This window comes from Macaca mulatta, chromosome 8, assembly GCF_049350105.2.
Source record: "Macaca mulatta isolate MMU2019108-1 chromosome 8, T2T-MMU8v2.0, whole genome shotgun sequence".
Taxonomy (NCBI): Eukaryota; Metazoa; Chordata; class Mammalia; order Primates; family Cercopithecidae; genus Macaca; species Macaca mulatta.
Genome location: NC_133413.1, coordinates 141,278,481 through 141,301,731, shown reverse-complemented (window position 1 = coordinate 141,301,731; position 23,251 = coordinate 141,278,481). Strand labels below are relative to the sequence as shown.

The following is a 23,251-nucleotide window of genomic DNA, read 5'->3' as shown; positions in this document are numbered from 1 at the left end:
GGCAATTATAATGAATCATAGTAATTGTGATAAGGACAATTGCAGCCTCAGAGTAGGCTTCCTGGAGGACGTGATGTCTTATTTGTTTTTTAAAGTAGCAGTAGGATACATGCCTAGATGCTACATGTTTTCATGTATAATATGAGTAATTACTTAATAGGTCAGATTATGTCAGGTGCCCAGACTCCACCACAAGGTCAGATACCACATGCATTGGGTCTGGTACTCTGTGAAGTAGTCCCCACAAGGCATGGACAAACTAAGAATTGTGCAATATGTAGAAACTATGTCACCTATGGAACAATTGGGGAAATAAATTTCCTGTGCCTAGTGAAGAAAGCTAAGGACACTGGAAAGCAGCCACATGGAGGGAGATGGATATAGACCTTGTTCAGAGATCAGAAACAGGTCCAGTGTGTGGAAATTGTGAATAATAGCATGGAAGAACTTTAAAGCACGGTTTCCCAAACAACATTCCATGAAACATATAGAGGCAATTCAAGAAAAGGGGGATTTGTGGTCAAAAAAGTTTGGAAGATGCAGAGTTTAAAAGTCTTATTTCTGCAGAACTTATCAGTGCCTTTATCTCAGTAAAGTATATAGAGATAGGAAGATATAAGAGATTTTTCATGCAGTAAACACATTTATTGTGGTTACAAAGTATTTAAGTGACTACAAAGTGTCAAGCTTTGTCATAGGCCTTGGGGGCAAAGAAACGAACAAAAGAGACAAAATTAAGGTAAGGAGAAATGGCAGTAAACAAATAATGGATCTACATTTTCTAAACTGATTGGTCCTCAGAACCATTTTGTAATGAAGCTTCTCATCATTCTTGTGTTTCTTGAAACACATTTTTGAGAAACAGTGAATTAGGAGGATCTAACAATGAATTAGATCACTCCAGTATTGTAACTATGTAAGCTGATTTGCAGTGTCTATAAGGATGCTTTACAGGGTCTTTTGAGATTTGAGTATATGATCCCTAAGACCTAAAATGTTTTTGACTCAATAAAACTGGATGTTTTTAGACAGTACACCTTCATCCTGCAATCTTGCTGGGAAGAATTATTTGCCGTGACAAACTGGTGAATGAATACCAAATTTTATGACCACCCATGAAATGATAGGATCTGCAAGAAAAGTAGGATTTTACTAGGAACATAGATAAGAGACAAGTCCTAAAGAAGAGTGTTCTGATCATAAACCAAATGATGAGCTTAAGAGGATTCATGACTTCCTCCAGCCCGTTCAAATGCAATTTACAAAGGGCTACCTGACCCTCTCATTATAATTTTCACCAGAACCCCCAAACTGTCAAGCATCAGAGATTCAGCTCAGATCATTTGTACTTTGATCTGTCTCAAGCACCTGTGAGGGAGGAAGCATTTACGGGAATACCTGAGGAGAGCACCAATCTCCATTAGGATAAATCTACTACGGTCTTCAACATCTTTTTGGGGAAAAACTCAGTCGTGAGAGGCCATCTCAGCTGCAAACTCTGCCATTTCTGCTGCTCCAACCTGACCTCCCAAATATCTAAGCACCAGCTAAAGTAAATGAATAGCATTATTTATTTATAACATCATTTATAACATTATATTATATTGCTGCTTCAGTCTGACATCTCAAATATCAAAAACACAAGCTAAGTATACACATACATATATTATATATAAATATAATATATACTTCAATCATACATTGAAGCATACATTCAAATATATGTATTCAATTATATATATATATTATATTATAGTCAAGTATTATGGCATTTTCCATTTTCTTCCATTTCACCATTTGTTTTTCCTATTCTTTAGCCAATTGTTTAAGGTGTTTATGTGAAAGAACCGTCTCAACATTTTGGAGGTCAATTTAATACTGGAATCATTATTTGGAAGCTTATGCTATTTTTAAACATGATCTCAGTCTAGCTCACACTGGTGCTGTAAGTCTTAAAAAGAGAAAGCCTTATTCTATTAAAAATAGCTCATTCCAGTATGACTCTAATGACTCCAAATAGACAAATAAGGCAAGTTATACCTGTCTCCACTACTGACTACAAATGAATCACTGTGAATATATCAGTGTATGGATTTTTTATGTTGGTAACATTATCCCACTGAAGGTGACGTCTTAGTGGTCATTACGAATGACTAATGAGATAGAGGGGTATCACAGATGATCCCAAATCATAGTCACCCCCAAAGACATGTATGCTTTGCAGTGTACTGGGAATTAAATGAAAGCAGATGATTTCCTGATGTCCCTTTCTAGTTTCAATTTGCTTGCCATCTTGAGTTAATGATGGTCTTCCCTTAAGCACATATACCCCTAAGAAGTGAGGTAGGTGCTAGAGAGGTTGCTGGCCAAACAGCACATGTAATTGTCACATGTAATTGACAGAGGAAATTATCAGAAAAAAAATACCACTGAAAATTGACTACCTGCATAAAATGCTAGGAAAGCACTTGCAAAGAATGAAAATAACTACATGGGCAAGAAAAGAATTCTCCACCACATTGTTGACATTTTGATGAAAGGAGCTCCCTCCCAACTATTACCCATAACTTGGTGGGGGTGATGAAAGAAAGAAGAATGACTCTAAATTTCTCTCTCATTTGAAGCAACCACATAGACAGCCAATAGAATGTGGAGAGGAGCAGGGGAGCTTTGAAAGGAGGAGATTTCATTGGTCTCTGTCCTACAGAAGTGGCCAATGGCAGCAGAATCCTTCTCTGAATGGACGGCTGAATACAGCACAGGCAACCAGGAAGCAATGTCTATTCCTAATTTCCAAATGTCCTCTACATACCAGTATCGGTTCCTGCTAACATTTTCACCAGTTTACATCAATAGGAGAAAAATAAGAACAAAGTAGATAGTTATTTATTAAACTAAATGTATTCAATGTAAAGGACTGTCTTTTATTCTGAGATTGCATCATTCCTGTTGAGGAAAAAAAAATGCCCTTTCTTCTATTACATAATGGTCACATTAAAGAGCTGTAGTTCCTACTGCTGTTGCTACTGCTGCTGCTGCTGCTGCTACTGTAATTTAAACAAATTAGTCCCCAAACTATTTTTTGAAACTTCCCTCCTCTGTGAAATCCAAAAGTCTTAGAGTCACTGAAGGCATAAGGCACTGGTAGAGTGGATAAGCTCAATTTAGTTCATAGAAGGAAAACCATATACAAATAAAAATATCAGACAGTGAGAGATGCCTAACTGTGAATGTGCTTAGATGTAGCAGATTTCATCACCAGCTGTTAGACCCCAGCTCCAAGCACTTACAAGGGCACCCTGGCATCCCAAGGTCAGAATGTATGGTCAGACAAGGACAGCTGGACTGTCATTTCCATCTCCTCTCCAAGATGGAAAATGGAGTTTTGTCACCTTTCATGCCATATGAAAAAAACTTCTGCCCAAAAAAAAACAATGGGAAATCCACCAAGTGGCCGACAGTTCAGCTTCCTTTGCTTTCTGGGATGCTGTACTAATGGCATTTAATTCCAGGGGCTAAACTCTCTGGCCCCACATGTATCCTGCTGTTCAATTATCTGGAACATTGGTTCTTGCTTCCTTGTCTCTGCTCCAGCCCTTCTCCTAACATGCCTCCCCCTAACATCTCTTTTTTTCGCTGTAGTAGTCTCCTTAGTACTCAGAGCTGAAATTACACGCTTCAGTGCCCTAAGCACATATATTTTGCTTTCTCATGTTAGCACATGCAGCTCTATTCTTTATTCTAGGGCTGGAGAAGAGGGTTTCAGTAAATTCTAGCCATGATGAGCCCTGCTACAGAATGCTTTAGAGGCTTTGAATTTATGTTACATTGATTATCTTCACGAAGGTTAAAATGAAGGGTTCAACAACACCATAGGGAGAATCCTTATGGGGTGGGCTGGATGGCTTTACAGAGGTCAAAGGTCCTGACTCCAGCTGTGGTCCTGGAGTCAGCAGATCTGGCTTGGCAGCAAATGGGCAAGTCTCTCTGAGGCTCATCGATATCTGAAGGTTTGGCAAGAGGATCTGCAAGGTCCTATGTCACCTCTCACAGGCTGCCATTTGATGACTCTATAATCTTATCTTCGTCTAGCCTGTGTTCTAAACATAGCCAAGCTGAGAAGCTGGCAGAGAAAAGCAAATGCAGTGAGTGTGTATAGAGGCAGAGAATTTTCACTTCTTTACTCACTCTACAGATGCGTGGCATCCTCTACTTTCCCTCAAGAAAATCTCTTGGAAGGATGGATTGAGCTTCCTTATCCCTATATCCCTTCAGGTCCAACTCACACTTTTTTTTTTTTTTAATCTAAGAAGCTGCCTTAAATTGGTGCTGTGAGTGAACACTGCATTTGGCTAGATCCAGCCAGTTAATCTTATCATGGCTGCTAAATCACCAGGAGAAAAGGTCTCCCTGCCAAACCTGGTGTGTCTTTGTAAGCCAATGCAGTTTCTGCATCCATGTATCCATATCCAGTGACCAACCATGGTGGTTATGCCTTTCCCCATCTCGTGCTGTGTAACCCTGTGAAATGGTGGGAGGCTGCAACTTACTTGCATTTTTTCCCAAAAGAAATTACACACATATATCTATATGAATATATAGATATATAATGGCCTATGCTGAGGGAGGGACATATTAACAAAGTAAAAAATTTAACAATCTTTATCAAGTTTAAGGAGCAGATCCTGGCACATTTGGCTGTCTTTCTATGAGTGATGCTAAAAAAAAAATGCAAGCCGTAAGACCCCAAGACTCTCCACCACCATTAAATGAAAGGTCACACGAAAATGTGGAATCTACTCAGTTGGAGATGATCATTTTTGTGGACTTTTAATATATATTTACTTTCCGTTATTTTTTTGGTTCTCTTTCTCTCATACCCAGGTTGTGCCTGGTTAGAGAAAGGGTCTTGATTAACATTTCTAAGCCAACAACTCTCCAAATACCTCAACCAAAGGAATTCAGTGTGCCTACATAGAGAAAAGGGAAGTGTCCCTCTGGATGTGATATTTTGCCAGGTTGTATTTCTCTGCACCAAATGCTATCAGATCAACTTCTGTAGGTTTCACTGAATACAACTGCATGGAATGCTATTACTGTTTGCAATGCAACATGATCTAAAAACATTGCATTTATTTTTTATCTAAAGGGGACTAGCAGGTTTATTGTGTTTGCATGTGCTTTCCCCCTAGACTCTGGCTGCCCTAACAAGAAATTCAATAAATCTGCTTCCAAACCATCTTGCACAAGCTTTGCATGTCCAGTCTGGGCCTGAGGAAATTAACAAGAGAATAGAACATACCATCGACTTGCGGAGTGGCGATAAATTGAGAAGAGAGCATATCAAGCCATTCTCACTGATGTTTAAAGACTCCAGCCTGGAGCACAAGGTAGAGCTGGGTCTACACAGTGGCTCTTTTTCTGAGTTAATTGTTGTAAATGTTCATGGGACTGGAGAGAGAGCCCAGGGGCTGTGGTTTTGGTTTGTTTGTTTGTTTGTTTGCTTTGGTTTGGTTTGGTTTGGTAGTGTCTTTTATCTTTCTCCTTGAAAATCATGAGTAGACTGAAGGCCATGAAAGGAGATGCAAGTTAGATTAAGAGAGCATCAGCTTGCTCTTTAAGGAAAAGAGGACTCAAAGAACAAAACCTCCTTTAACTCAGTAAGCATCAAAAGGATTTCTTCCACTTTGAGATTATTAAGCCAAGTGGCATTAACAGCCACTTACCTTTGCTTTTAGAGGAATTCACATCAGCTGCAACCATTTTAACATAATAATGAAGGCACCCAATAACTTGATGTAAGCATCAGTGATAAACACTGTCTTTCTTAGACTTTAGATATCTATTCTCCCGTTTTCCCAGTTGTCTGCTGCCTCAGAGTCCTCTGACCTAGGCCTAGTAGAAAGAAGATGGGTTGTGGATTTGGAGTCAAATTTGAATTCCACCTCTGCCACTTTCTTGCTGTGTGACCTTAGATAAGTAAAGTAACCTCTCCAAGCATGAGTTCCTCTCTGTACAATGAGGAAAATGAATGCACCTACCTCACAGTTAATATGGCAGTCTTCAGGGCAATACCTTGATTAGGTAAAGTGTTCAAGGATGGCAGCTATCATCATATTAATGATGACTTTTCCATTCCCCTCCCCCACCTCAGCTTTGAACTGGAGAGGGGAGTGGGCAGATGGGGTGCCGACCCTGCTTAACTGGGTTGCTCCTTTGCGCTGATGGAAGCTGACAGACCTTCCTTGACTGAGCACAAGAGGTGCCTGGCATCTGCAGGAGCCTCAGGCAGGAACAGCAGGGAATCTACAAGCAAATTTCTGGAGTTTGATTCAATACTCTGTAAAGCTCCAGTGAGCAATTTTTTTGTAAGTTTGTTCAGCTGCCTGGGAGATTTGCTTTCCTTAGTTCAGAGAATTCACAATTCTGTGCACATACACCATTCCCAATGAGCTTCTTTGATAACTACCTCAGGATTACAGACTCCAAAATTAATGCCTTCACCTACAGTTCCCAATTTGAGATGGATTGTGTCTATGTACTAACAAAACAAAAGGAAAAGAAACATTTTGCCTCCCTCAACTCCCCACAAAAAAAATAACAGACACACTTCTCTTATTCATCATATGATTAAGGGCTTAAGGACCAAAATAAATGCATTTTCTTTCCTGGTTACTGCATTGAAGAAGCTAGGATGAAGAGCTGGTGGCTTTACAAAGAATCTTCTCAATCAGCTTGTGTAAATGCCTGTGTCCAGAGCTATACAAAATGCTTTTATTTATTTTTGCTAAAGACGTAGTCTTACTAATAACCTAACCCCTGCATACTACAGATAGTTTCTAGTGTGTTTTATTTAATAGCATTCACATCTCATCTGCAGCCATCTGGTATTGGACCAGAAATGGACCTAAGGGAGGCACAGCATGCCTGAGGTTGATTTCTGTGACCAAGGGAAGATTCTTCTAGAAGAGCCAAAGGACAGCACCCTGAACAAACATGGGACTTGCCCATTGACAGTTTAGCCACAGACCACCTAACCTGTGCTAAGCATTACATGGGTTCCCCAGTGGTGACGGCACCAGTACATATCAGAAAACGATCACTTCTCTTCTGTCACAGAGATATTCTTCATTGACTCTTGCTCTGAGATCATCTCTAGAGACTGTGTTACTGCTGAGCAGAGAATATATCACAAGTAACATTCATTGGGTATTTACCAAGTACCAGGCACTATTTCTAAGCTGCCTGCATAAATCAACTGACAACAACAGTAATATAAAGTAGATGTTATTATGAACCTCATTTTATACTTGATGAAAGGAGACATGGAGAAATTATTATGAAGTTTTCCCAAAGTCAAACTGTCAGAAAGGGACTGGAATCTGCGCCCACCGTGATGCCATAGCCACTGCTCTTTTCTGTTGACTATGCTGCCTCTGCCAGGAGTTCCCAGGACTTGATTTCCCAGGGTTGCGTACGAAGAAGACAACACTGTTCTGTCTTCATTTTCCTTTTGTCAAACTTTGGATGCAGTGGGAGGCATAGAGAGGGAGTTTACAGGAGAGGCTAAGTAGGAAAGGGTTCTAGAGCCATAACAAAATTAAAACAAGGCTTTCAAACACAGAGGATTCCAGAATCAGAAAATAGCATTAATATGCAGTTCCTCTGTGCTTGCTGTTAGATATGTCAGTTTACTGTTCCACTTACAGAAGAGAAAACTAAACTTCCAAGAGGTTAAGTAGAGATCTTAGATCTCAAAATCCAGCTACCGTATTTCATTCACGCTAAGGTGTCATCAACTGTGAGATGCCCTATTTTCTATACAGCACTCAGAAAGGAAAAAGAAACTCAATATGGGTTTCTAAGAGGAAACACACACTAATAAACTGGGCTTACACCCTCAGGGTAAGGATGTGGGGGGACTGAGGCTGGTAGGACATCCCCCTTAGGCAAGGGCAGTGAGGAAACCCACATGCCTATATCCTGGTATTGATTAAATAAAGGGAAGAAGCTCCCCAAGAATTTAAACTCCAAAATGGAATCTGCATAGGTTTGCTGCATGGATTTACACTTAGAATGTGGACCAAAAAAAAAAAAAAATTATCAGAGAATTTAATTTAAAATGATCCTGGATTAATATTGCCACCTGGTGACCACAGAAGCAATTGCAAACCTCCCTGGAAGGAAGTCAAGATTTTAGGATTCCCTTGATAATAAGGTGCATGCTGATTTCAGAGATGTTAAAGTGCACATTTTAAGGAAAATTGTACATTTTTCGTAAGAATATATATCTTAGAATTGTAAAAATACATACAATATTTATGATTCTAAAGCCTCTTCTGTTCCCACTGCCCTACCCTTCTTCTTGGGAACAAGCCTGGACCATAAAAGTATGTTTTCTGAAAGGAAAAATGGAAATGGAAATAATTGTTCCTTTGCAATCTTTGTAGGAAAGAAAAGGCTTTCTTCTGTTTGAACAATAAGAAGATACATGAATAAGGGAACACATTTGCCTTTCCACCTTTATGAGAACATTGAAATGTTTAAACACTGAAATGAACAAAGCTCCATTGAAATGTATAGAAATATCATTCAGACATTCCCTGGTCACATTTGCCTATAATAATTGGCATACTTATCCACAACACTATGTGAAACAGGACTTTTATATACTTCATGGTATTGCATAAATACTTGTTGAATGAATAAGGAAATGAATAAAGACTCAGTTTAAGAAGGTTAGATAAGACTGCCTCACCCCCTGTAGCTGTCATCAGGATATTTTTTTGTGAACTCTAAGAGCCGAAAGGCATGGGTCAGTTTTGATGTGACTCTTTTCAGTGGAGTTTCAGCAGAGAATAACAGTTCTGTGTACTCCCTGCCGTGGAATTTCAAAGGTGGCTCACTCCCTGCTCCCTCACAGGAGTCTTTTGAGTTAAGCTTCAGAACAGTGTGCTCATGACTCATGGAGCTTAGCAAACACATCTTTCCTTCTCTAGTCCTTGGATTCTTTATCTGTGAAATGAGGACATTGGACAGCTCCTGACCACTTCAGCAGATAATGCTATAAATCTATGAATTTCCTATGACCATGGTGGCCATATGTCCTGGTTTGCCTGGGACAGTAGTAGATGCCTATTTTTACAATGTGAAATTAGTATCACCTCCCTTCACTCTCAAAAATCACCCAGTGTGGATGATGTGTAACAGGTCATGTGACCCAAGGCTTGGACCTCAGCCAGGTTAGAATTAGTGACTCAACAGCTTCCTTCACTACCCAGCCAATCATCAGGACTTTCCAAGCAGACCTCTGGATAGTGGAGATGGGACCTATTCCAGTTGCCAAAGGCCTTCCTCAGCTCCTCCCACATTTCACAGATGAATCCTTTGCCCTTCTTTAGTCAGGCTAAATATTTCCTAAGTGGCCTTACAGATCTCATGGGCAAGCACAAATCAGAACTATGGTAAAGAGATGTAGAAAACATAATGTGTCTGTCAGATGCTACCAATCATATTGGTATTTCCTTATTGAGCATTCCTATTTGATATTTTCTTATTAATAGAAGAATGCATTTTCACTAATAAAAGTTGATACTAAGTATAAGGCAAAAAAGAAAAAAATGAAATCTGTTTGGATCTTTCAACCCAGGGTAACCACTGTTACCATTCTGGCATCTGTCATTCTGGTCTTACATGAGTGTGAATCTACAGACTTATGTACACAACCGTATTTGTCCATTTTCATGCTGCTGGAAAAGACATACCTAAGATGGGGCAATTTACAAAAGAAAGAGGTTTATTGGACTTACAGTTCCACATGGCTGGGGAGGCCTCACAATCATGGTGGAAGGTGAAGGAGGAGCAAGTCACATCTTACGTGGCTGGCATCAGGCAAAGAGAGAGCTTGTGCAGGGAAACTCCCATTTCAAAAACCATTATATCTCATGAGACCCATTCGCTATCATGAGAACAGCACAGGAAAGACCCACCCCCATGATTCAGTCATCTCCCACTGGTCCCTCCTACAACATGTGAGAATTATGGGAGCTACAAGATGAGATTTGAGTGGGGACACAGAACCAAACCATATCAACAACTTTTATAAAAATAGACCACTATATGCACAGGGCATTGTAACATAGTGCTAAACATTCTTTGCTTGAGCTTTTTTCCCCATAATTAAATCTTCAATTACACAGTGATTTTAGTATTTACATACTATCTCATTGCACATTTTAACCATTTCAGGCTTTTTAAAAAAGTTTTTCACTGTTATAAATTACAAATTGTGTTGTAATGACTATTCTCATAATTAAGTTATGCATTTTTGCTTATTTATTTTTTAGGATAAAATCCAAGGGGTGGGTGAAAGAGAATTCACATTTAAAAATATTTAATAGTCATTTTGAAATTGCCTTCAAAAATTGTGCTTACACTTTTTTAAAAATTGTCAATTTGATAAGAAGTAAAAAGCAGCACCAGCCTGGCATTTCTGTTTTTATTTTTAAAATTATTATTGCAGTTGAAGGGTTGTCAGTACATATTTTGGTCTTTATATTTCTCCTTTTGTGACTTGCACGTTTCTCATACCTTATGGTATGATTTACACATTTGTCTTCATCGCCCATCTATTATTGCAGTGCTCACCTTTGTCTTTTTGATTTGTGAGCCTTCTTTACACACTGAGGAACTTAACCTTTTGTGGGATCACCTATCTTGGGCCCTTCCATTTTCAGAGCACTTACAAGAAGGTGATGTTTCTCAGCCTCTGGTCCTCACTTCTCTTCTAGGAAAGGACACTGAATTAGGCTTAGGATAGGGAAGACAATTAATTACATTTACTTATGGATGTTTCCAAGGCAGAGTAGCCAGCCCAAAACCTTTAGGGGAGCTTAATAACATAGGAACACTTATTTGGAATTATTTCATTAAGCTAAGTGTTCAAAAAACAATGTTAGGCCGGGCGCGGTGGCTCAAGCCTGTAATCCCAGCACTTTGGGAGGCCGAGAAGGGCGGATCACGAGGTCAGGAGATCGAGAGCATCCTGGCTAACCCGGTGAAACCCCGTCTCTACTAAAAAATACAAAAAACTAGCCGGGCGAGGTGGCGGGCGCCTGTAGTCCCAGCTGCTCGGGAGGCTGAGGCAGGAGAATGGTGTAAACCTGGGAGGCGGAGCTTGCAGTGAGCTGAGATCCGGCCACTGCACTCCAGCCTGGGTGACAGAGCGAGACTCCATCTCAAAAAAAAAAAAAAAAAAAATGTTATCACCTTAGAATAAGGTGACTTCCTCATCTTGAATAAAGATTAAGATATGTTTAATATATACTTCAAAATTGATTGGGTAACTATGCTTTGGATATGGGCATTTTTGTGGGTAAAGTGTTATAATCAAGCCATATCAAGGAAGATTAAAGTTCCTTCCTTCTTTTAATGCTGATACTTTTCCTCTTGATTCTTAATTGTTTCGAGAAAAGGCATCCTTTGTCCTTATGACAAATTTATGTACTAAAACTCTTTTCATCTCAGGCTAAGAGCTTTCAAACTTAAGAATCATCTGGGGATCTCGTTTGAAATGCAGGTACCATCCCGTCACTCTGCCCCCAAGATTCTGATTTGGCAAGAAGACCTGCATTTTGGTAGACATTCTTTTTTGGATTTTGTTATTCTAGGTTGTTGGCCATCTTTCTTTGTCCTCCTTGATTGAGCGTGAGACTCAGGCTGGTCACTTGTCTCATGTCTTCAGAGATCAGCTTACATCAAAAGTCCCCAGATCCTCATTCAAGGGTAATATAGCTTTTAACAAATCTAGAGGAGATGGCTCCATGAGGCTAATAATGGCTTCAGGGCCACAGTATTTGGAATCGACTAGACCTCAGTTCAAGTCCCACTTTGGAAATAGAAGTGGGCATAAAGGACAGTTGATTAGTTTACTGATCAATAATGGGTAATGACAAGTTGATATCTTTCTGTCACTCAAACGGATACCCACACACATATATAAAATCCTTATTTTGCTCACCAGTATTTAGTCTTTGCTGAAAGACAGAGGAAAGAACATAGACTGGATTCCTGACTTGAATCCAGTTCCAACCAGTTACTGGTTGGGTGATACGAAGCAAGGGGCTTGATCTCATTGAAATGAGTATGATTGTCTGCCCTTAGGGGTTGTCGTGAAAATTAAATGGCACAATATTCATATAACAGAAGTTTGGATAAATGCAATAGTCTTTCTTTTCCCTTGTCTTTCTAATTAATCCTCTGCCAACCCAAACCTGCACAAGGCAAGACCCTTTTTAAGATAAATCTCACACTTCTCCTAGAGCTTTTTCTAAAATAAATAAATAAATAAATAGTAAATAAATAAATAATAACAGTACTTCATTGAAAATGGTGGTGGGAAGGGCCAATCTTAATGTGTCTTGTATTCCAGGGTACCAGGGTTCCACCCTTCATTAATCTAAGCAAGTACAGCCTTGTAACTCATTGGAAGAGGTGCTTCCATCAATCTCCCAGGATCACAGGAGCACAAGCAGTGACCACCTTGGCCTCTGAGATGTGTTTAAATTTGTAGGTGTCATTTGCTTGTCTTTTCTCTAAATGACTTGATTATTCTAAGATCCTTATTATCATTATTTTCCAAAAAAAAAAAAAAAAAGGTAAGAAAGATTGTTTCTGTTTCTGTCTTCAAGGATGATTGGTGTTTGATCATTCCCAAAGGCCATGCTTTTCTTCCTGTGAGGACAAGCCAGCTGAGGATTAGATATTTCACGCATGGGTTTCTTTGTGCTCCTGCAAAAGACTGTCTTTCTGTCCACACTTCTTGTGATTCCTTGGGAGTCCATCAGGCATGGCTCAGAGTATTCACTCTAGTGATTCTTGGGGAGTGCATCCAACAGAGCTCAGAGCATTCGTGCTGTTGATTATTGGGGAGTCCATCAGGAACAGCTCAGAGCATTCAGTCTACTTGGTTTGGATTCCGTTTGTGTCCACTCCATTGGGCATCTTATACTGAGATGATATAGGAAGACATAAAGCCACAGCTTCTGTGCCCTGGGAACTTACACTCTGACTTGTGATCTGGGAACTTCCCATCCTAACACTGGGCATGATAATGGCCACTTTGCAAGGTGGTGCAGATGAAATGCAGGTAATACTTAAGTGCCTTGGAGGCTGCAATGAATTGCAACTGAGGCAGCAATGTGACAAGGAAACTGATATTTGTTGATCACTTACTACCATATCACGACTATTTTAAATGTTTTGCCTCATTTTACTTAAGTGTCACAATGTCCTTTATGGAGGTACTAATCGTACTATTTGGCAGGTAAGGGTGTTTCAGAGAGTTTGAACAGCATTTCCAAGACCCACAGTAATAGAAGGCAGCAGAGTGGGGATTCAAATAGAGTTCACTGTGACTCCCAAGCTATTCTACTACTTCTGCCACACCTTGAAAAATCCTGTCTTTCTTCTAAGCACCTGATTTTCATATAGTTTGAAATTCATGAAGGATGCAGCCAGGGGGTTGCAAGGGAGGAGTTATACAATAATGCTTATGGCAAATACATCTTAGAGGCAAAAACAAAACAAAACAAAAAAAGTTAAAACCATGAACATTTCTTTTATCCTCTATTCATTCCCCTCCCACAAACAAATATCCCTCCCACACACAAATATCCACACATGTACACATATGTAGGCACACACATATACAAATAATCCACCTCATGTTTCTGGCAACAGACATAATCTTGATAAAGGTAGCCTGAAAACGAAGGCAACTCTATCACCCTAGCTATCCATGAACATGTAAGAATCAAATAAGTGAATACATGAACACGTGAAACACTTTTTCTCTTAGGCCAGTGGGAGAAGGAATGATGAGTCCTTGAACCACCCTTGAACTGTGTTTCCCAAAAATGGCTGATTAGCTTGAGCATCAAGGAGGTAGTTTCGTGACAAAATGGCTCAAGAGAAGACAAAGCCAGAAATAGCCTCATGGAATGATCAAACCCGGCCGGGAGTGGTCGCTTACGCCTGTAATCCTAGCATTTTGGGAGGCTGAGGAGGGTGGATCACTTGAAGTCAAGAGTTCGAGACCAGCCTGGCCAACATGGCAAAACCCCGCCTCTACTAAAAATACAAAAATTAGCCAGGTGTAGTGGCATGCACCTGTAATCCCAGCTACTCGGGAGGCTGAGGCACAAGAATCACTTGAACCTAGGAGGCAGAGGTTGCAATGAACTGAGATCACACCACTGCACTCCAGCCTGGGTGACAGAGCAAGACTCCATCTCCAAAAAAAAAAAAAAAAAGATCAAATTCATATTAAACAAAACTGAAATTGAATGAGCTTCATTTGTTACACACAACTAAGCTTTTGCCAGTTTTATATTATGATAATTATTGTAAATAGTGCTTACTATGAACCAAGTTCTGTGCTGAGTATTTTCAAAAACATTCATTTAATGTTACTTTTTTCCGTTAGCAGCCACATAAAACCAAGGATTTGCCACACAAGAGAATCTTTAGATAATTATTTGGCTGAGTACAGTTGGTTCTTAGCTGTGTCCAGAATGTCTCTCAGTTTTTTTCTGTCATTTATAAAGAAAATCAAAGTTAAATGGAGGCTTTAAAAACTTCAAGAAAAATACATCATAAACTCTAAAATGTTTCTTACTTCATCACATCAACTTTTATTGGAGTTGTAATGATTAGAATAAAACAATAAAGGAGAAATCTGGGCAAAGAAAAGAAGGCTAAGCAAACGAATGTATTTTCTGATGGGTTAGGATGTTGGACTCTGGAATTAGCTAATAAGCAAAATGCGCATTTTTGTCTTGGAGACATTCAGAATTTGTTGAACCACTCCATGTCTTATTTAGATGAGCAGAAATGGGAACATGGAGCATGAACCAAATGGTCTCAGCTTTTCTTTTTCATTTTTCTAAATCATGTATCTCCTAGTCATTTTCAAGATCTTATTATTAAAATAGTTTTTAAAGATTTATTCTGTTATAGCATCAGGCTCCTCTTGAGTTTTTACCACTCTAGTAAGTCCCAACATAGTATGAATACCTTGGCCTCCTCCTTCAGATATGAAGGACAGGTTTCAAAGAGGCTTAGGGAAGAAATCCATCCCTTAGTCAGGACAGTAGCCTTATAAGACTCCTTTATTATCTTGATATTACGTTGCAAAATTACAGCTGTTTCTACCACCCTCTAGGTAATCAAACGATATCAAGTGCCATTTCGTGTGTATTTTTTAATCAGACCAATTAGCTCCTGTCCCATAAAGCCAGCATTTTCTGAGTCAGGAATTCCAATTTCACCTATAATGGTGTAATATAGAATTACAGAATTATGAGGCCATTGACCTGATCACTGAAGCAATTTTAATGCTTCATGTGTAGACATCATTATCATCTACAACCAGGGACTTCTAGGTAAAGAATATAGCAATAGTTACCACTCTTTTGGCTTCTCCATGGCTGGGGGTGGGGGTGGGGGGCTGGACCACTCAAGAAATGAAGAGTTCTTCCTCCCAAGAATGGAAGATTTGGGGGAGAGTGAGCTGGAAGAATGGTGGTTTGGAAAGTTTTTAAAAATTCTTCTTGAAATTCTCATGTGCCCAGTCTAACCCCACTACCAAGGAAGAGCATAACGTTAGGAAATGTATTACCACCCTGGGGTCTTCTGTCACCCCTGGGCAGGTGTTCTCCCAGCCTTGCACTTCTGAGCCCGTCAATCTTAAATACATGTTAGCATGTTGCCTTGTGAGTCAACTTAACATGATTAAATCCACATTTGTTCAAAGGTCAGTTTACTTGGGAAGAAGTATGTCAGTGAGAGATTCTGCACACTCACCTGTCACTCATAGAATTGCTCTTAATAACAATTTTATTGATGTAGGAACCAAGATAGAGAAGACGGCCTATTTCAAAATTTAAAAATTGCTGAAACTTAGTCTCATTGCAATTATGCCTTTTATCCAAATTTTTTTTGTTTGTTTTTTGTTTTGTTTTGTTTGAGTCAGTGTCTCACTTTGTCTTCCAGGCTGAAGTGCAATGGCGCCATCTTGGACTCAATGCAACCTCCGCCTCCTGGGTTCAAGCGATTCTCCTGCCTCATCCTCCTGAGTAGCTGGGACTACAGGTGCACACCACCACACCCAGCTAATTTTTGTATTTTTAGTAGAGACAGGGTTTCACCATGTTGGCCAGGATGGCCTTGAACTCCTGACCGCAGACGATCCACCCACCTCAGCCTCCCAAAGCACTGGAATTACAGGCATGAGCCACTGCTTCCAGTCCAAATGGTCTATTTGAAGGATGCTCTAGGCTACTGCCATGCTACAGAATGCATGAATTTAACAACAGAACAGTGGTTAAATTTCTTCATCCACTAACGCAAAATGAACAGATTATCCCAGTTGAGAATTTTCTTTTACAAATATATTAATATATACTAATAAAAGATGTGCTAGAAAATTTTCTTTCATCAAACTGAATTTATCCAAAGATGAAATGGGCTCCCAAGTGAGGAGCTGATTTCCCCCAATACTGGAAATATTCAAGCAGGAGTTAACGGCTCATACCTGAGAGACATTACTGAGTTAAACTGGCATTAGTAAAGGTTGGAGCAAGATAACAATTACAATTCACTCCATCTAGAAGATTCTATAATCTCACCTACAATCTTTGATACAAAGACAGAGTGGCCGGGCACAGTGGCTCACGCCTGTGAGCCCAGCACTTTGGAAGGCTGAGGCAAGCAGATCACCTGAGGTTGGGAGTTCGAGACCAGCCTGACCAACATGGAGAAACCCTGTCTTTACTAAAAATACAAAAAATTAGCTGGGTGTGGTGGCGTATGCCTGTAATCCCAGCTACATGGGAGGCTGAGGCAGAAGAATCGCTTGAACTCGCAAGGCGGAGGTTGTGTTGAGGCGAGATCACACCATCGCATTGCAGCCTGGGCAACAAGAGTGAAAGTCTGTCAAGAAAGAGAGAAAGAGAGAGAGAGAAAGAGAGAAAGAAAGAAAGAGAAAGAGAGAGAGAGAGAGAAAGAAAGAAAGAAAAAGAAAGAAAAAGACAGAGTACAGTTATAGTTTAGGCAATTAACTAGATAATTGTTTTAGTTATAAGCATCTTCTACATCTTATAGAAACGTAAGAATTGTTCAGTGCCTTTTAGCTTACAGTCAAAATGGAAAGTCTAGGAAAGCACTGTGGTTTTCCTCCCCCTCACCTAGGAAGAGTTCTTAGGACTATCCCAGGCGTGGAAACATGGAAGGCTGGAAGCTCTGTCCATCACCTCTGTAAGGGAACTTCCCTGATCATCTCTCTGTGGATAAGGAATCTGAAATAGATTTTTTTTTTTTCTGTGATCAGACTGGGGTTTCCCAGCTTCTTTGTGGTGGATCTAAAAACCCACTGACCCTCAGGACTATAATTTCATTTCTGAATATGTCTTTCAAGATAATTCAGGGCCAGAATCCCCAGACATGAACAAAATGAAACACAAGTTTATCCTGCTCCACTTCCTCAGAAGGAACGAGTCTGAATTTCATCAAATCAAATAGGAATTTTCATTTTTGAAATGATTTCTTTATCATTTGAAGATTGTGGTCACTCGTCTTCTGTTGCATTTAAATAAAATCTACCATCTTTTGTTTTCTTCCCTATTATCAGTTCACCCATCCTGGCCTAAAAAGGGGCTCATTATTTTGCACTGCATTATGCTGAGGATTCATTCGTCAATCAGGAAAATATAGCAGTGGCATTTTATTAAACTAATTCTTAGGCTGTTTCTAATATCCATTCTTTGCCTATATGCTTCACTTTCATTCTAACGAAGATTTACATAGACTCAAATTTTTAACACATTCCCTTTCTTTGTATTATAAATTGCATCACTGAAATATACCCAAGAAATCTGATCATGCATCTATGAACAAGATAGCCTTACTCTGAAAACAGCAAGGAAGCAGTAGCCAGTGAGACCCTGCATTCTTGAGCAAAGCTCTTTGGATTCTCTATTTGCAATCTGTGAAGGTGTGATTGAGTTGCTCAGTTATTCAAATCCTCAGTTTCTTTATGTACAAAGTGAGGATATGATAAACAAGACCTGTAATAATTAAATGAGAACATTCATGTAAAGCACGTAGCACAGCACCAGCCTTGCACTAGATATTAGTCATTGTTATTCAAATTCCTTACCCTAGATTTTGACCCTTTTTTGAATCAACTAAGACCCTAAAGATTGAGAAATAATAATATTCCAAATCCTAATCTAAGATCTCCAAGGAAGTATTTGTAATTTGTTCCAAGTGTCTGAATTTTGCCACCAACTGACCATGACAAGCTCTTTCATATTTCTGATCCTATCTGAAAAATATATATGTGTGTGTGTATGTGTGTGTGTGTGTGTGAGAGAGATTGCCAAGTTCTCTTGTAGACCAAGGGCTCAGTAAATTATAAGGGTTCACAGGTCATTTCCAAGAACACTTTTCCTAAGGATCCTATAAAAGTTAAGAATTCTACCCGGTGGTGGGTAATCTTTCAAGAAGCAAGGGGAATAATGAGAATGGAGTCTTCTTCCGAGTTAAAAAAACACACATGAGATCATAATTTCTTTAGAAGAATCTTTTATAACATGGTGGAAAAATCGGTCAACAACACTTTTGGGGTCACTGCTGAGTGCAAGGTACAATACTGTACAGAGGAATAGAAGACAGCATCCTGCAAGGCAACACCGTTGAAAAGGCAAGGTTCACATTGATGAAAGTATAGAAATAAAATAAGTATAATTAATTGATTGACACTAGGTAACATTTATATAGGGTTATCATGTGCAAGGCACTGTTCTAAGCATCTTATACATATTACCTCATTTCATTCTCCCAGTAACCCTTATGAGATAATTCCTATTATTATATCCATTTTCTAGATAAGGAAACTAAGACATAGAAAGCTTAAAGATTTTGTCCATAGGTGCTACAGCTGGGATTCAAACCCAGTTAATCTACCTCTTGATTAGTTCATGCTCACAACTAAGATATAAAAGGATAAGTGGGGCCAGGTGAGGAGAGAACAGGGATGAGACAAGGAGTCTCTAACTTTGGCAGGCATAAGCACACAACTAACCTAATAAAGCTATGAGCCAGAGTGTTCAGACCTTTACAAGTCAGGAGGAAGTGAAATGAATCACTACTCAATCTCAATACTCTATCATTCTGAGCCAATTAGGAATTTTCTTTTCGAAGTCCTGCTCTCCTTGCTTTTCCAAAGTAACAATGCACCACATTCTGAAACCCAGTATTTTATATTTGATGATGTCAACTTCACAAATATTATAAGATTCTTCTTTTATGTGACTATGCTAGGCACTGAAGTTCAAACAGGAAAATAATAGAATGCTTCAAACTTATGAACTACATTAATGCCAAACTTAAGAGCTGTATTAATGTCCCCATTTGACAGATGAGAAAAGTGAGGTTCAAGGAAATTGGTTTTGCTCACAATAAAATAAAGACAGATCTAAAAGCAAAGTAAGTCTTCATACTTTGTCTCCACCCTATTTGCCATCTGAAGAAAATTGAAAATATAATATCTTCTGCAACTTTAGTCTGGACAAATGATGATAATGTAACATTTTTTAAGTCATCAGTAAAAAACATTCATGAAAGGAGTCACAGAGACTCAGGCTTGGGATCTATAGGAAAGGATCTTTTCATAGGATCATGGGTCAATAATGGAAAGGAAGCCTTTACAAAGGAATGAGCTCTCAGGCTCAGGATCTGAGTGTTCAAGTTGAGGGTGTTTGGAATCCTGAGATGCCCTGCTCAGGACCAGAGAAAAGAAACCCACTTTCCCAGATAAAGCAGAGAAGGTCATGGGATGATAATCAATAGACCTTTGAGTAGACATCAAGAATGTTATGAAACGGATTTCTGAATTGGGAAGGCAATGGTCAATTACAAGTCCAAGATGCTGTGATGATGATAGTGATGATGACAAGTGATGATGATGATGATGATGATGATGATGATGATGATGGATGACATAAAAGAAGAAAAGGGCCAGGCACAGTGGCTCATGCCTGTAATCCCAGCACTTTGGGAGGCCGAGGTGGGTGGATCACGAGGTCAGGAGTTTGAGACCAGCCTGGCCAACATGGTGAAACCCCATCTCTACTAGAAATACAAAAATTAGCCAGGCGTGGTGGTGGGTGCCTGTAATCCCAGCTATTTGGGAGGCTGAGGCAGGAAAATCACTTGAACCCAGGAGGCGGAGGTTGCAGCGAGCCGAGGTCGTGCCATTGCCCTCCAGCCTGGGTGACAAGAGCAAGATTCCATCCCAAAAAAAGAAAAAGAAGAAGAAGAAAAGGAGGAATTTTAGTGTACTGATTAACTACACTAAAATTATTATTACTGCTGTTTTTAAATGTTCATTATCAAATCTATGCAATCATGCTGGTTTAAAATTAACCAGTAAGATGGCTGAGCGCAGTGGCTCATGCCTGTAATCCTAGCACTTTGGGAGGCCAAGGCAAGCAGATCATGAGGTCAGGAGATCGAGACCATCCTGGCTAATCCAGTGAAACCCCGTCTCTACTAAAATTACAAAAAAGTAGCCAGGTGTGGTGGTGGGCACCTGTAATGCTAGCTACTCGTGAGGCTGAGGCAGGAGAATAGCATGAACCCGGGAGGTGGAGCTTGCAGTGAGCCAAGATTACACCACTGCGCTACAGCCTGGGCAACAGAGCGAGACTCCATCTCAAAAAAAAAAAAAAATTAACCAGTAAGCCAACAAAGAATAATTAGATCCTCTGTAATTTGTTGTTAGAAGGAATTCAAACATTTATCTTTCTTTGAATTAACTGTTTTGTGGCTAAATAACTTTCGAGCTGCTCTGGGTAGGCCTCTATGATTGTGACCTGTTCTTGGGTAGCACCATTGATAACTATTAATAATATGGGCTTTCTGTGGTTTTATCAGGATTGAGGATGGCTTAGAGTGATTCTTCAGAGCCATGTTCCTGGCTCCCCTCCAGATAACAAGCAGGTTGTCAGCAAGTGGACAGAGGCCTTAATACTGGAGAGTAGAAAAAGCACTGGCCTGCAAAAGCAATAACTGTGCAGTCTCTAAACAGCATGGTGCTTCACCCAGAGAGCTCAACAACTGCAGGATATTCTCCAAACCTTAGCTATGACACTGAGAAGCGGAGTTCAGTCTAAAACCCAGACCACACCAAGAAGTCAGAAGAGAATAAAAATCATGTAACTGTTGATTGCAAACACCATATCAACAACAGATTGGACTGATTTTACTATTTCTTGACCTGACTGAAACCTTGTCTTGGTATTGTGGACATGGAGCCTAAGATGTTGTGAGACCTCTATTTGCCAGCTTCCTGTATGAAGTAACCATGAAATGCAAACCAGGGATTACAAAGTTCCAAAGTGACACTTAGTTCTCTGTCCCCCAAAAATAAAATAACCTGCTGGCTACTAGACCTCTCTCTCATTAAGGTCAAATGTGGGGCTTGGTTTAGGCTAATTCTAAGGTCTTTTTCAGTTTAAAAAACTTCCCACCTTCTGGAAGAAGTAGATATTCCCCAGCTTAGTAGCTCCAAGATGGTTCAAGAGTCTAGGCAGAAGTAAGGCAAATACGCATTGAGTGCTGACCTTCTAGAAGCTTTTAAAGCTAGACAATGAAATTACTGAGTACTCTGGATAATCAAAATAAAGTTACCACCGTTCCCCAGGGCTGCCTTGAGCAGACACAGAAGGGCATCAAGCATATTGGTCTATTAGTCTTGGTTTCTCTTCTGTGAAATGAAACGGCTGCACTAGCTGGAGATCTCTCAGGCTATTTTCTATTTTAAGAGCCTGAGAATTTATTTTTAATAAGAAAAGGAGGCAGAAAGACTTCCTGGTAAAACATTTCCCTGTGTTCCCAAACTTAACACAAAACAGTACAAGATCCTTAAATGACTTAAGTTTACTCATGAAAAAAGTCAATGCGAATTTGATTTGCTGCATATATGGATGTGCGCTCTTCTGTTCTGTTAAAATAATGTTAGTTCAGAGGGAGGGGAAGAACTGGATAAGCTCATACAAAGTATCCCTCCCACTGTATTTACTCCTGGGCTCTCACTGGAAAGTTGGCAGGAGGGATGGGGATAATGCTCTGTGAAGGTTTTATTAAGATATGAATTATTCTTAATTTTTAAAAAAATCTAATTGTCTTGTTTCTTCTTGATGTTTCCCTCAACCTCAAATATCACTAAAACTTAATTCTTCCAAAACCCAGCTCTGCTGCAAAGTAACTCATTCTCTGTTTTTTTAATTACAGTATTCTCAAATGAGGGATGAAGTGTTCAAGTCAAACTTGGTCTGTGCATTTATCGTTCTTCTGTTTATCACGGCAATACAAAGTTTGCTTCCTTCTTCAAGGTAAATATGAAAGAACTAATTGATCCGGTGAAATATCTTTGTGAGATTCCTCACCTGGAGTCAGCCAGCTGACTTTTCAAAGGATCGGAATTTCAAATAACTGAGTCCAGGACCCATACCAAAACGTTTGACTGTTTCAATGTCTGTTCTGGTTGTCTTACTCTGCTAATAATCTCAAAACTCTGCCCAGACAATAATCTTTTTCCCAATCTTAATAAAAACAACCAAAATGAAAATAGGCCCCACTCTTATTTGACATGACACCCATGAATGCAGAAAATAAGTATAAGAACGTCAATCACCATTTACTTGTGCTTTTGTTAGTATAATTCATTCACAGATACAGCATCATACGTCCTTGGGTCTGCAAAATCAACACTTTAATAATAATGCAAACACCTGTTTGTGGCCAGCCACTGTTCTAAATACTTTACATACAAAAGCTTCTGGAATCCCCATGACAACCTCATGAGGTAGGTGCCATGATTATCCTCACTTTAAAGAGGAGGGAACTGAGGTTCATAATAGTGAAATAAATTCCCTAAGATCTCATCATTCCAAGATGTCACTGCCTAGATTCAACCCAGGAAGACTAGCTTTAGAGCCTGGGTTCTCAACCCTCTATTAGACGCATATTGTCCAGGTAATAGATGCTCTAGCCAGGATTTGAAGCTAGTTCTGGATTAATCCAATAGCCATGCTTTTTCATCCCCTCTAAACTATAAGCTAGCTCCTACCTCTTTTCTCAGCTAAATTGCCTTCTTCCTATACTTACCATGAGTTTTCCCCTTTCA

General features: G+C 39.6%; 1 protein-coding gene across 4 annotated transcripts in view; it reads left to right on the top strand.

The window, feature by feature from the left end:
• The window catches only part of ADCY8 (adenylate cyclase 8), a 261,431-nt gene that overhangs the window by 155,494 nt on the left and 82,686 nt on the right, over positions 1-23,251 (top strand). For 2 of the 4 annotated variants that reach the window (XM_015145994.3, XM_001084919.5), the window contains exons 8-9: positions 5,193-5,390; positions 22,357-22,457. In XM_015145994.3, coding sequence (XP_015001480.1) covers positions 5,193-5,390; positions 22,357-22,457 — 299 coding nt within the window. The remainder of the gene's footprint in view (positions 1-5,192; positions 5,391-22,356; positions 22,458-23,251) is intronic. The other 2 variants (XM_077942879.1, XM_015145995.3) reach the window with 1 other exon arrangement.